We start from the raw sequence: 14,361 nt of genomic DNA on the forward strand, positions 1-14,361 counted from the left end.
TAATAAAAAATTATCAGTTTTTGGCTCACATGCATCGTCGGCTACTAAACTTAGTAATAGTTCCATTTTACTGCAGAGCGCGTTCTTAAATGGAGCAAATTTATTCGCGAAACGTCAGCAAATCTATCAATTGCATGAGTTGTCACATTGGCAGTGCTGGCAACACTGCAATTACTGCGCATTACAATGCGTTTCTGAATTGACCCGATGTTTTGCCAAACCTTACTGAACAGAAATGTGAAAACAGTTCGTCATGCTTAGCTGTCATCGATATCGATAGCTACCCGCTGTCACCGATATCGATAGCTACATAAAAAAATCTACGGAGAAATTTAAAAAATAAGTGTATTAAATTAACTTTTTCGTTTTCTTGCAAATGCATAGAGTGTTTGTAACGGAACTATTTTTTTAAGTTATGTGAATGCTCGGCGATATGAAATTGACAGTTTGCAAAAAATAGTTGATCGATGGGGTTGTGGGTGAAGCAACTACTAGTTATCTTGTACGAATGCAGTATGGTATGCCAGTTGCCATTTTTCGATATATGCTGCGATTCTAGAAAGGCTTTTCGTCATTTCGCGTTGGTAGTGGTACTCCAGCATGTGCATGTGGTGATGATTATGCGCCATAAAATGGAAAACTCCATTTCACAAATTTCATTTTTGCATCCTCGGACTGCACACTTAACTTTGTTAGAATTTTCACTCATCTTTTTTTTAAATTCCAAGCACAATCGAAAGCAAACCACTTAGCATAACACAAACCGATCACCAAATATAAACGAAGAAGCCGCTTTAGCGAAAATTTTCCTTTTTTTCAAAAATTCTTGACATCCCACATTCGGTTCATGGATCTGAAGTAGGTTTGACAGGCCACTAATTATTAAGTGCGCTGTATGACAAGTTGAGCCGTCTAGTTGGAACGAATTGTCTGTGATGTTTAGCCGATTAATTTTTGGAACCAAAAATTCTGTAAGCAGGGCTCGTTTCTTCTTTCTCACCGCAGGGGCAGTTTCTTTCATAGCTTCGATATATCGAACGAAATAAGAGCAATGATGCTGTGAGCGTGTAAACCGCCCGTCTTATGGACGAAGTGCTCTATGAACTTCGCGAACAGATCTATTTCTTTCAAAGTAAATTTCCACAATTTAGAAGCATTGTTCTGGCTTTAAACGATTAACTTGCTAATCCTTACTGCACAGAAGTATCAATAGGGTTTGTCATTTTTAGCTGTTAAACCATAGTTATCGATATCGATAGTTCCCATGCAGCTAAATAAGCACGCGATGTAATAAAGTTCTTACTTATTGGATAGTATGAAATGGATTCAAACAATTCGAATGTGTTTAATAGGTATATTTAAAATAAAAATAGTAATTTATTTATTCCTGTCGTAAATCTACTAAAAGTACAAATTTAATTGGCATATATATCTATAATATAAACCTATTTGTATCATTTGCTACGATTTTTTATTTTTTACTTCGATTTTTCTGGTTTTTTTGGTACGCAATCGGTTTAATGAGGTGTCAACCCTAATATGTTTATATCAACGATTTGTGTTTTCATTTGTTGGTGAATATAGTGAAGTGAATTGTGAAAAAAAAATTATTTGAGTAATTGCAATAGGAAATAGTAAAATTCTTTATTAGCTTGATCGACATCGTTCTATATAAAATATTGAGGAACAAATTCACACGTATGCATATTTATTCAATTTAATATTTATGAATTAATCTAAGAATAAAAAAAGCAATGCTTGGCCACTACTATCTCACTCGATACGAAAAATGTACGCCAAATATGTTCAGCTCTAAAATTCCTGGCAATTTTATTTAACAGGACATATCAAAAAGAAACATTCTGACATTTGGCATCAAAATTGCTTTTGATTAAGATTTTTTATACACTTATTTTATCTTCTTAAACTTGGTGCTTAATAACAATATTACTATTGAAGCATTTTCATTATGAAGAAATGATATACATGTAAGTAAATTAGTTGTAACCAATTACTTGTAATTTTAAGCTTTCTGTTAATTAGCATTTCTCAAAATCATTGATTTAGGTACAGTACTGGCACACAGTTAATGGCTTGCAGCCCGTTCCAAAAGAACCGTTTATATGATAAAAAAAAAATATTTTATTAAAGTCTTTAATACAATGCAATAAATCAGAATTAAATTGTTTTTGCAACGTGTGGTCGTCTTTTATTGAAAAGTTATTTCAGCCTTACCACTTCCTGTAGTAATGGCTGATATTTTCTGATGTATGGACTATTTAATGTAATGTACTATCATAATTGTTATTATTATTGTCATTGTAACACAGGTGAGGGTGAGGTGAAATTTATACGGAGCCAAAAAAAGAATGCACAACTTGTCTATAACGGCTACATATACAACAAGAAATTGACACAGGCCAATGGCCAAACTACGTGGCGCTGCATTGATGTACTAAAACTACGATGCAAGGCTGTCGTCATTACAAAAAAGAATGAGTTGGTCGCGGCGCGACGTTCTCATAATCATGAAGATCACGTGCAGCGCATCGGTCAACGTCCTCTGTATAATGTAGAGGAAGACCTTGGCGAATATATTGAAATCAAACCCGAAGACCCAAAACTTGCTGACTTGATGAGCGTTTCCAACATCGAGATATGCACTCAGAAAAGTGGCAAAGAGTATAAGTTATTCGTGCCAACACCGGCGATAAGAGCCGCTACAACAATATGGCCCAATTATCAGCAAGAATAAAACGAGGTGGTAGCGTAAAATAACTTCCAGTTGCGTTGTCTGTAAAGAATCTTTAAAATAAAGTAAATATGTATATGCGAAACACTACTTTCATAGAAATAAAATCAAATAAAAATTAGTTGAAAACCTTTTATGTGCTTAAATATCTCCATTTATTTGTTTAAAATTTGCTTTAGTTCATATTTTAAAGTAAATATTTGCATTCTCTGATTGCTATTGTTACAGACACGAACTTGATGTTTATTGTTAGTCCCTGGGCTACACCATGTCTTGTGCTGCGCAACTACATGTACAACTGCCACAGTCGAAAGAACAGCAAGGAGTACTGGCGCTGTCATAACTACTCCAAGAAGGTGCAATCGGAACGTTGTCGTGCGCGTTGTGTGTTAGAGTATGGTAAACTAAAGTCGGAATCTGGGGGACTCCATAACCATCCGCCCCACACTGAAAAAATCGAAAAAATGATTGAACGTAACCGTATGGTTGAATTGAATAATAGCGGAGGACCAGCCGCTGGCAACGGCGGGAGTAGAGGAGCTACTGACCTGAAAAATAATAGACGACCACTATCAATGTCCATACGAGTGCAGCAAGATCCCGGAGATGAGCTGATCGACACGTCTATAATGTTGCTAAATAACAAATATAGTACTTAGAGCTCCTAGTTTTAACATTGGCATTTATAAGATAATTAAACACCGAGAGCAAATAAAATTGCAGAATTAAGTTGATACGCAGTTATAAATAGCTTTCAATGGCCAGATATGTTTAAAATTAATTTGTTTAAAAAAATACCATTTACCTATGGTATTACATTACACTTAAATTTTTTTGAAATTTAATTATTTAAACAGCTAATTGGCTTATTACAGATACGACACCAAAACAAAGGGACGACCAACAATTGGATGAAGCATGCGCTTACGATGTGGCTCAGAATCGCGTCAATTATCGTTCAAGTTTAAAAGGTACATATCAACTGGTATTGGATGGGTTTCCTTATTCCAGGCACCGTATACGAGGCGGTACGATTTATTGGCGCTGTGTGCAGTTTCGTCCCTTAAAGTGCGTATTCTAAAATAATTAAAGAAAACTATCTAAATAAATGCATTCATAAATAAATATCTAAAATTTCAGATGTAGAGCAAGGGTGCGTACTAATCCCGCTGGTGATCGTGTTTCGATTGTAGACGAAGACCACAATCATGCTATAGTGAGGGAGCGACGTAAGAAAGGCACGCTCAAGTACGTTTACGAGCAACGAAAGCTGGAGCAACGTAATCACTGCTTTAATTAACAGTAAACGTACTTTGAATCGGCTGTGATTATTTGTATTATATTAACTAAAAAAAGGTGTTTCATGTGCTGTCTAACTTTACTTCTTTGCCGAGTTAATTAACCACAGCAACATTGATGGGTAGCAACTGTCCACTACTGCTGTTTTACGCCAGCAAATTACAAATAAATCTAGGTCTTAGTTATAACACTGTTTTTGGTACAAATAATTCATATTTTTTATTTATTAGCTAAACTTTAAATACAACTTTTTGAATAATCTAACCTTGTGTTATAGCTGCTAATGTACGCATTGAAAAATGTTCCCGGTTTCTACATTTTAGTAAATGCACGTAAACACGTATATGTATTTAAGACTAAAAAATTAAATGTATATTTATTTTGTAGATCCATCCACGAGTGCTCGCACTCAAGCAGGTTGCGTTGCAGCTTTAAAGTACAATTATCGAGGCCAACTAGTTTATAATGGTCACACTTATTCTATGCATGCAAAAAACGGTAGCACTTGCGTGGTACATTGGCGTTGTTCCGGGTATGGCAAGTTTCGCTGTCGGTGCAACATAAAGACGTCCGGTAAAGTGCTGGTATCAGCTCGTGGCACACACAATCATCCCGTGAAGACCCCTCAAAAGATTTGTAGTCCAATAGCATTCAAATAAATATAGATGAGTATACACATAAGTGAAGGGTGACTACCATTGTGCTGGTTATACAAATTCTACACTAAAGAATCTGCTGTTTTCAATAAATAAAGAATACATTTATACGAGCCATTGTGTTTTTTTTTAATAATTGAATGCACGTGATCCCAGCGTTTCCACTTGTGCCTAATAAAAAATTTATATTTTTAATGTTTCAGATACGGAGCGAAAACCAGAAATTCTTGGTAGCGATATTGTTTGTCGAGTAATAACGTCTGGAGATGACAGTCGCCAACAGGAACAGCAACAAACGAACCACAAAATGGCGCCAGCTAAAACATTAGAAAAAGCTCCGGTAGTATACACCGTGGACGGTATGCCTATTATAAAATCATCGTATTCTGAAATAAAAACCGGCGAAACTGTTTTGAGAACATCGTGGAATAATCACCATTTAACGAAAATAAGTAAGCCACGTATGCGTGGTAAATGCGTACATTGTTTGAAGAAAGCACCCGGTGTTCAGATGGGTCTCTCCAGAATCAATACTTATTGTCCGGAGTGCCCAGGTGGTGTATGGATGTGTTTGTATTGCTTCAATGAAGTCCATTAAGTGCACATTTAGTTTTCATTTAAATTAAAACATTGTTTATTAATTTCTGACCCATATTTATAGAAACAGAAAAATTTAATAAATAAACAATATTTTTAGAGACATAATGCAAAGGAAAAATAACTTGTTTCCGAGTGTATTTCTGCCATGAAAAAGCTTCTCGTGAAAAAACGTTTGCCGTTCGGAGAAGGCATTGAACTTCAGGATTCTGCATTTGTGGAATAACATCAAGACGCACAGCACAAATAGGAGGAGGAGCTCGGCCAAACATAACAGAAGTGTACGCGCTAATTAATATTTTTTTAATATTCGTGTAGTCTTGGCAGCCTACGTACCGGGGCGACAAGGGTTTTTCCCGACCGAAACCTGTTGCGCTAGTAAACTAACCATTGAGCCAAACGCTGCACCCAAAGTATATTTCGGCTGCGTTTGCAAAACAAAGACACAATTACGTTCCGGATATTGTAGCAGGTTAAACTCCTAGTTATCTAAAATCGACCCCGACATAGTCAATTTATGTCTCTGAAACCCTATATATCGTATAACACCCCTCTCCCATTGAACCAACCCCATCAGAACAGTATGTGTCTTGGGTTTACCGTTGGGTGAGATTAACATTAACGACCAGTGATTTCGCGTTCCCCTGATATGTAGTCGGTTCAACGTTACCGGAACGACCCGCAGCAATACACAATTTCAAAGATTCCTTAAGGTAGTTGAGTAGTTTCATTAGCAAATAAATAATCATTACGCCAAGCCATCTACCGAGGAGTATACTAGTATTCTACCTAAAGGTGAATCGAGAGTCTCAGTTCGCAAAAAACCTCTAAAAGTAAAAAATTAAAAGAACTAGCCCAAAGCCTAAGTTTGATTAAAAACATCAGTCCTAGATGTGAACTTTCTCCCAATGGTATGAAGAGAAGAATACAGCAAATTTGGAGTGAAGTTTCGATTTTAAAATATCAAAATAGACTGGCTAAACCGAAACTTACACCACGCCACAAAGAGCTATACTTGAATTCGGTTATAATCATAAATACTGGCATGATGAATGGCAATCCATCATTTTTAGTTAAGAAAAAAAAATTTTGTATCGATGGGCCTGATGGTTGTCAGACGTATTGGAGAGATATTTTCATTACATTTTCGAAACTTTCACGGTGGCTGTTGTTGTTGTTGTAGCAGTAGCACAAGCCCTGTCAGTGTTATGTATATCACCGGTTGTCTTCGTCTAGCTCATCTAAATGTAGGCCCAGGAAACATTCCGAAAGGTTGGGTCCAAAGTGAGAGAGGTGTTAGATGAGTGGGTTAAGAGGAGCATGTGAAAAGGTGGTTAGTGTCCTTCATATGCAGGAGGCTCACTTATAATGCTATTAGCTACCGTGGCAATACCGCAGTTTGCTTTATTTCGCATAGGAAGAACACAGAAAATTACGTAGAGGTCTTGAATAATATTTTATAGAATTTTGCTGAAGAATTTCACAGTAAGTCTTGGACGCTCCAATCCACAGCACTAAGGGTACAAAGGAGTTTTCGCGTCGAAAAATATTCCTGTGCTGAAGTGGCCCGCAATTAGCAAGCAACTTATCAGCCTAATGCACCTAAAAACGCGATTCAATGGAAATGGGCAAAAAACGTCCTTAGTGTCCTTTAGTCAGTCGTAAATTCGATGCTACGACGACTAGTATCAATTACAATAAATAACGGAGGACTTATAAGCTATTAATTTTGTAGTGTTGTGGTACACCTACATATTTGTTTTTCGCCTACAATACAGAGATTTTTCTCAACTTTAATCAAACTCAAAAAGTGTTTGACTTTCATAAGCATCTGCGAAAGGCCTCGAACCACAAAGGTAGTGATATGACAAAAATATATATATATTATATATATATGTGCTTATAATTATGAAAATGGTCTAAGTCATATATTTCTTGTTTGAATTGCGTTTGAACGAGTTAAAAAATATTTTTATATTATGCGACATTGTAATTTATAATTTTCTTAGTCTTGATTAATGGAAATTTATTATCAATATGAAATTTTTTTATGAATTTCATACAAAAGTGTTGTTTTTATAGCTCTAATTGACTTAGACCATTTTCCAAATTAATTAAATGTTCTATAAATGACTTACTGCAATAAAGAACTATGAGTTTTATTTAAAACAATAACTTTAATGAAATAATTGATGATGAACTGATTCACCCGCGGTATTTTTTACTCTTTTTGTTATTGATTGTTCTAGTGATTTCGTAGAAATAAAATCCGGCTGCGACATTCGTTTTATAGAAAATGTATTTATTTCTACTTCTACACTTTTCTTTCAATTCATAACAATGCTCAGGTTGTATAAGTCATTCGGTGTTTTTATTTTCATTTCTATCTACCCAAAACCACGGTCGTTCGGTAGAAAGGAACGACCCAATACCAAGAATTTGTTGCCTACTTATTATTATTATTTGATAACTAAGAAATTTGAATTTTACTCAAAGCATTTTAATGTCACGATTTGGGCCTTTATACGCATCAGGAATTTTTGAACTTTTGATTGAAATCATTTTAGTTAAAAAATAATACCCACTTATACATGAAAATCATTAGACAGAGTTTAAAATATGTTGTTGTTCTACAGTGGCAGTAATATTACACGGCGTATTAAAAAACCAACTTCGCACTTTTCCTAAAATTGACACATTGCATGGCTCGTGAAAAGCAAATCGGAACATTCTGAGACTGACAAATTAGCTAGCTTTGTTCCGTTATTTCAATGCTCTTAGGTTTCGAAAGAAGCTGCTGTACCACACTACATTATTGTGTAAATTTTTATAAAATAAAAATTGAGATTTCTCAAAATCAGTACATGCGTTGAGCAACGATTTCGCTCAATTACATGACATCGCCAAATTATGATTACCGCGACAAGAACCGGCTACGTAACCGGAGCGACAGGGATTTATATTCGGCCAAGGACTGTCACTTCAGCAGTATTCCCCGTATATGTATGGGGAATGTTTATGCTGCTACAACAATAACAAGCAACCGCCATAATAAACAAGCCTTTATTTATTATTAAATACGCAATTCGGAAGCTATTTAACTAACTTATAATAAATCATTACAATACAACTCATAAATTTTGAACTAATCTTAATAAGAGAATATCAATCTCCTCTTGGAAATCATCCTCCGATACATCCAAACTTAAGTTCCAAGTTTTCACTAAAATGTACGAAATCGGTAGGGATACACCCACAATTTTTATGTGTCGTTAAATTTAAGAAAGTTCACTAAATATTAGAAAGACCATGCCAAATGATTTTCAGTAACTAAGCTTTCAGATCTCTATCGATTATTTTTAAATAATAAGTCACATATACTAACTTAAACCGTTCTTGTAATTTTTTTATTTGTTTTCTATAGAGAAAATATGCAAGGCTGTCAAGCGAGTCATCTCACAGCTTCTAAACTTAATACTAGCGACTTCAACTATACACCGAAATCTAATTAACGGTTTGAAAATTTCATTAATTATCAAATTCCTTAAAAAGTGTTGATCGTTGAATTTATACTGCCTTTGTTAGAATATAGTTTATATTTTCTCATAATAAATCAACAAAAAGAGTAAACACTTAAAATATTTCAAACAATAGCTGTTCGGATTACAGTGCCACACACCGTACTTAAATTTGGCATAGTTTCTAGAAACAAAATATCCTTATGACAGATACCTAATCACGCACAAAACGCAATTGATGAGTTGCCCTATTTGTATGATCCGAGCCCTATTTTTAAATGTATTATAATCGGTTTTCTACCTATACTATGTACCTTAATTTGAAGAGATGTTTGTTGGCATAATTTCGTGGTTGATGTTAAGCTTAGTCTCCACCAAGTCATCCACTTTTCGTGCATATCTCTTTTGGATAAATGAATGATTGTGCTTTTCATGGAGCACTTCAAGTTCAGCATTTTTTGTAGTGCGTACGCGTGCCTTGCATTTAGTGGTAGATCTGGTTGAACAAATCCACTTAACGCCCTTAGAATTCTCCATGAATTTGACGTACTGGTAGCCACCATAGACAAGCTTAACGGATTTTCTTTGCCCAGCCGTGAAGTAAAACTGCTGCCCATCAACTTTAGCTGTGGGCATGGCCTCTAAAATGACAAATATATAGGTATAGATCGCATTAGTTGTAGGCAAAAATTATATGTGTACATAATTTCCGTTAGCAGTTGTCGTGAGATTGCGTCTGTTCGACGCTTATTGATGCAAAAATTTTATTTGCTAGACAGTAATTGTAGATTTTTATTCAAGTCACTATTTTAGATCAGCTTAAATAAATGCGGCAACACGAAAATTATATAAAAGCAATATATATGTTTATAATCAATAAAATTTTAATAGTATGTATATAATATGTTGGTGCAGCCGCTTGTTTACGTACATACTTCAAAAATTATTTCTTCAAATCTTTCTTCACAATGATACTAGGTTCAACTATTTCAGTGACGTCGGCCACAATTTCCTCATATTTTAAATGCATTCCTAAATCGGAAACATCAATGGGATCCGGTGCAGTATTGACTACTGCATCTACGCTTGCATTTTCGGCTATTGCCAAAGATATTTTCTTATCTTTTTTAGTCGCAGAAGCAGTGCCACCAGTCGGTACTCTTCGCGTACGTTTCTTCCGTCGTACGATCTCTTCGTGCGTATGATAGCGATTAAGCGGCATAACGATATCGTTGATGGTATAGACACGTGAGCGACACTTTTGGTTCCACCATTGGTTACAACGCCAAAATTTCTTCTCCTCTCCAGTGGCCAATTTCAAGATCTTCTCAAAGATGAATGGCTGGCCGCCATAGATGAGCTGCACTCGCCCGCGTGATGTGGCCGAATAAATAGCAATACTGCCCTCTGGTAGTAAGGTGGATAAAAAAAAAGTAAAAAATAAAATGAAATTAGTACGAATTTGTGCATTAATTAAATAATAAAATATTATAACATCACAGGGCACGACAAAAAATAATACAACCTAAACGTGCATACAGTTTTTTGCATAAATATAAGTTTTATTTAAATCTATTTTCTATTTCTATTTAGGATTAAACTGATTTCTCAAGTTTCTTCAGCATGCGTGGAGAGGGTTCATGATTGTGTTCGGGCTTAGTAAGGCACACCCTGAACAATCCATTGGGTTGCTTCATTGTGGTAATACGTGCTTTACATGGCGCCATACCAATACGCCGACTTCGACAATTCCAATATGTTGTATTACCGCAAACATTGTTTTTGGCGTAAGTATAACTATTGAAGCACAACAAAGATTTGCCTCGTTGACCCGGAATAAAGCTGAGATTCATGTTGTTTTGTGTCAGGCCTAATGACGATGTCGTGGGCTTTACATCTACATCTTCGTCACCTATGTTCGTCTTCGACTCACAAGGACTGGAAACCGTGGTTAAAGGTGGCATGTGACCTGAAAATATTTTTTTAATTAGTAAACTGTGTTTTCGCCAAATAATTTGATATTTTATATACTTAAGTTCACTCAGATGTTTCTAATTAACGTATCTATAAGAATTAATTCATGATCTATGTACATCTAAAGTGATTGTCTTTGAAAATGTGTCTTATTCTTTTATTTTGTACTATTAATCTATGCTATCTGCTGCATATCGCATTCTATGACAACTGGCGCGGTAACATTTTAGGAAACTGCGTCTCAAGAAGTGATACAGTTGGCATAGGCTGTGGATAAAGTGGTCGTAGCTGTAACTGCTGTAGTTGATTGAGATATTGGAATGTTCGGATAGGCCGACATTGTTCCATCGTTTGTGTAGCTTTCAAATCTTTTAACCCATGTTGCTGCTGCATTAAATTTTGTTTTTGCATAGATTCCACCTCTGCAGATGTGTACATTGGCTTGTGTGTGTGTTTATCTGACGTTATGTGGATCACATCCCCGGACAAGGTTTGCCTTGTTACAAGCCTTGCGCGACATTTTGCTTTATGATACATGGAACACTTCCAGTCTCGCGACAGTCGGCCGTCTCGTACCTTTTCGTTCGGTGTGTAAGTGTTATATTTGTATAGCACAAGATGAGTTCCACGGCGTGATCGCACATATTGCACGGGTATTGGATTAACTGCAAATAAAAAATAATAATTTACGATTTATAAAACCGATGTTAATCAAGAACTAATATGTATGCTAAGTATGCGGTGTTTGAAAATTAGTCCTTTCTATGGTTGTAATGAATTTATTGTTAATGTACAGGCTATATTATATTAGAAGAGACAAATAACATATTGCGATATATGTATATACATTTACTTAAAATTATGGCTGTCTGACTTTGGATTTCTTAGCAGGCATATATTGCTGCTCTGCTGTATGGTTATGTTTATCCAGCCGCAACCTCAAGTTCATTGTTTCTTTGAAAAGAACTGCACGAGCACGACATTTCTGACGAAAATTCGCGCATTTTAAGTAGTATTTGCTTTCAGATTGCGATCCAATTACAAAACGAAAATTTTTAATTATTGTATATTTATCAATGGAAAGTGGGCGTTCCTTTTCTGTAAAAATAAACAATATAAATAAGTAATGCATTAACTACGAATGTACGGTAATGCAATTAATTCAAGAAACATTAAGCTTAAATTCTCAATGCATCTATTAAAAATGGAATTAATATTTTAAAAACACGTGTTTACTTGAAAGGAACAATATATTTAGATAATTAGAAGTCAAAACACTTTCTTTAGCGAGTTGGCGAATGATTATGAGACCTACGACTTAATTTAATGCTATTCTGTCCAGCGGTCACACAACGCGCCGGACAGCGCAGTATATGGCTACTATTTTTACTGCATACCCAGTTTACAGTAGAATTATATCTTCGTTCTGCAGTGTACATGTAGCCGTGGTAAAGAAGATTGTGTCCGCCGCGTCTGTTGCGTTTAAAATCAAATGTTGCTTCGATCCAAACTGTGTTTGTACCTGTAAATTGAACTCTATTAGTGAGTAATATTAGCTATAAAAAAAGAAAGAGCTTCGGTCAACACACATTATTTTCAGAATTACGGCTTATTCCTAATCTATTGCTTTTATTTAAAACCATGCACATATGAAACATTTATTTATAAGTGGTTATGATCGCCACGCAATGATGCAATTTGATCGCATTTTGTGATAACGCGAGCTGTGCATTTTGTGTACTTGCAACGTAGTTTTACACATTCCCAGTAGCAAACATCTTTTATGCGTCGATTTAATGTATACGGTTTGCCGTTGATTGTTAGCAAGTTGTTTCCCCGCACACTTCGAGTGAAACAAACGTTGAGGTCTTCATATTTTGGTTTACGCTGATACAGTCTGCCCATTTCCACACATAATAAACCAGTTGAAGCACCAACTGATCCATATTCTGAAAAATGAACAGTACTTTTTAAATAAAGTAGAAACTTACTTTAAGTAAACTAGCATAATATATACAAATAACTAAAAACATGTACATATATTCATATATATATACTTTATTTGGGTTTTTATAAAATCACTTTATTTCTACACAGACAGACCCTTTGCGGTTTAGGCCATCTTAAAGACGTATTAGATTAGAAAATATATACATAAATATTTTTATGCTAACAAATATAGAACTCCTGTGGGAAGTAAATTTTTAAGGGTTACTATTATTAACAAAATTATTCTTCATTGCCCGTATAGAAAGATGTATTAGCGACCAAGTTCTCGCCCAACTAAAACATTTTGCATTGACATTATCCTGTTACATTAGGCACCATATTATCCATACTAACATTATCAAATACAAAATTAGAACTTCTTTATATTTTTATTCATTAAAGAAATATTTGATTTCACACCTTGTCTTTTTAAAGCACGCAAATTTTCATGAACTACAACAATAAATTGAAGCATCAGCTTCGCCGACATTTGGAGCTGCCGAGGCTTGGGCAGCTTGCAAACAGAGTTGCTTGAACTGTATGGCCGGTGCAGAAAATTTTAAACAATTACATATCTAGTAATAATTTGGAAGCCATCATTTTGCATATATTGCCGCATACAGTTTTTTATAACTAGGATAAATATTTTCTCTTTGAAAAGTCTACAAACTTAACTGAAATTAACGAAATTGAAGTGCTGGTTTTCAATTTAACTGAAACAAAACTGAGTAATTATTAAAAAAAGTTTCTGACAGTAGCTCTATAAATTATCATCCCTACACGCATAAAAATATATATATATCGATCATCGATTAGATATCGAAATCCTCATTTCATGTGACAACAAAGTTTCTAGTTTAACTTTAATGTAAAATTTGTAGTTTCTATTCTGATGAAATATGTTTGTGTTGTTAGGCTTATATTTTTGAAAAGTTTTTAGGCCTGGTGGATCACAATGTGAATCGGTGCAGTTTTATAAAAATATGTGAAATGGAACTACCTCTAACTTTGCAGTGCATGACAAATGCGGAAACCAACAACAAACATTTAATGAAACCTATGCGTGCGCTGAATAATTTGTAGTTTTGTAAATAAGTTCTTATTTTAATTTTTTTATGAAAATTTTATACTGTAATTAACTGAATATAAACAAAAAAGTTTAAACAAAATAAATGGTGTATCTTTTTGTGTCATAGCTTGTACTCGCTTCTGTTTATACATATTTCACTCAGAATATTTCACCAGAAGTACTTCATTACTCCTCTTTATTTTCCAGATAAAGCAAACATACGGACTAGTAATGACAGCCAAAATGCCAAAGCTTCAAATAAACCGACTGATGCTAAAATACCACTTCATGCGGGTAGTAGGGTTTATGTTTCGAAATATGACCTGGCTAAAATCTTTATACCAAACGCCTGCATTTATACCTCCCGTTTAAGTGAATTGGTATTTGGTATAGATGTGTTGGAGAATATAGCGCGTTCGAATGCTAAACAGCGGCTTTTGATGCTTGATGAGAATTTACTGAAATCTGTCATAAGTAATTGCAAGTAATTTATTTTGCCATGAGATA

The 14,361-nt window shown here is 34.9% G+C and overlaps 7 protein-coding genes across 33 annotated transcripts in view; 1 reads left to right on the top strand and 6 right to left on the bottom strand.

Annotated features, from left to right (window-relative positions):
- The window catches only part of LOC128855293 (modifier of mdg4), a 57,449-nt gene that overhangs the window by 9,847 nt on the left and 33,241 nt on the right, over window positions 1-14,361 (top strand). For 2 of the 27 annotated variants that reach the window (XM_054090058.1, XM_054090057.1), the window contains exon 5: window positions 14,062-14,328. The exons of 19 other annotated variants lie outside the window; for them this stretch is intronic. In XM_054090058.1, the coding sequence (XP_053946033.1) occupies window positions 14,062-14,328 (267 nt within the window). Of the gene's footprint in view, window positions 1-2,330; window positions 2,803-2,980; window positions 3,496-3,627; window positions 3,821-3,892; window positions 4,316-4,438; window positions 4,821-4,910; window positions 5,413-14,061; window positions 14,329-14,361 lie in introns of those variants that run through there. 6 more of the 27 variants (XR_008453708.1, XM_054090065.1, XM_054090059.1 and 3 more) reach the window with 6 other exon arrangements.
- On the bottom strand, window positions 8,352-9,463 carry LOC128855299 (uncharacterized). The gene has a single exon (XM_054090081.1). The coding sequence runs from the start codon at window positions 9,456-9,458 to the stop codon at window positions 9,138-9,140; it is 321 nt and encodes a 106-aa protein (XP_053946056.1). The 5' UTR covers window positions 9,459-9,463; the 3' UTR covers window positions 8,352-9,137.
- On the bottom strand, window positions 9,685-10,335 carry LOC128855300 (uncharacterized; the record flags this gene model as incomplete). Its single annotated transcript, XM_054090082.1, has 1 exon — window positions 9,685-10,335. A coding segment is annotated over one exon (570 nt), but the record flags the coding sequence as incomplete, so codon positions are not given.
- LOC128855295 (uncharacterized) lies at window positions 10,360-10,943 on the bottom strand. The gene is made up of 2 exons (XM_054090078.1): window positions 10,854-10,943; window positions 10,360-10,791 (listed from the first exon to the last, which is right to left on the bottom strand). Exon 2 carries the CDS (start codon window positions 10,784-10,786, stop codon window positions 10,418-10,420), a length of 369 nt encoding a protein of 122 aa, XP_053946053.1. The 5' UTR covers window positions 10,787-10,791; window positions 10,854-10,943; the 3' UTR covers window positions 10,360-10,417.
- LOC128861002 (uncharacterized) lies at window positions 10,998-11,779 on the bottom strand. The gene is made up of 2 exons (XM_054098852.1): window positions 11,764-11,779; window positions 10,998-11,461 (listed from the first exon to the last, which is right to left on the bottom strand). The coding sequence occupies exons 1-2, from the start codon at window positions 11,777-11,779 to the stop codon at window positions 10,998-11,000; spliced, it is 480 nt and encodes a 159-aa protein (XP_053954827.1).
- On the bottom strand, window positions 11,574-13,298 carry LOC128855297 (uncharacterized). Its single transcript, XM_054090080.1, has 4 exons — window positions 13,206-13,298; window positions 12,386-12,745; window positions 12,194-12,318; window positions 11,574-11,894 (listed from the first exon to the last, which is right to left on the bottom strand). Exons 1-2 carry the CDS (start codon window positions 13,273-13,275, stop codon window positions 12,459-12,461), a joined length of 357 nt encoding a protein of 118 aa, XP_053946055.1. The 5' UTR covers window positions 13,276-13,298; the 3' UTR covers window positions 11,574-11,894; window positions 12,194-12,318; window positions 12,386-12,458.
- Window positions 11,917-12,318, bottom strand: LOC128855301 (uncharacterized). The gene has a single exon (XM_054090084.1). The coding sequence runs from the start codon at window positions 12,233-12,235 to the stop codon at window positions 12,080-12,082; it is 156 nt and encodes a 51-aa protein (XP_053946059.1). The 5' UTR covers window positions 12,236-12,318; the 3' UTR covers window positions 11,917-12,079.

Source organism: Anastrepha ludens, chromosome 2 (assembly GCF_028408465.1).
Source record: "Anastrepha ludens isolate Willacy chromosome 2, idAnaLude1.1, whole genome shotgun sequence".
Classification (NCBI taxonomy): domain Eukaryota; kingdom Metazoa; phylum Arthropoda; class Insecta; order Diptera; family Tephritidae; genus Anastrepha; species Anastrepha ludens.

Excerpts from the sequence above, each read along its gene's own strand:
- LOC128855299 (XM_054090081.1), bottom strand. The coding sequence starts at position 9,458 with ATGCCCACAGCTAAAGTTGATGGGCAGCAGTTTTACTTCACGGCTGGG.
- LOC128855295 (XM_054090078.1), bottom strand. The coding sequence starts at position 10,786 with ATGCCACCTTTAACCACGGTTTCCAGTCCTTGTGAGTCGAAGACGAAC.
- LOC128855301 (XM_054090084.1), bottom strand. The coding sequence starts at position 12,235 with ATGTACACTGCAGAACGAAGATATAATTCTACTGTAAACTGGGTATGC.
- LOC128855297 (XM_054090080.1), bottom strand. The coding sequence starts at position 13,275 with ATGTCGGCGAAGCTGATGCTTCAATTTATTGTTGTAGTTCATGAAAAT. Across the intron at positions 12,746-13,205 it reads GCGTGCTTTAAAAAGACAAG|AATATGGATCAGTTGGTGCT; the intron begins GTGTGAAATCAA and ends TTCATTTTTCAG.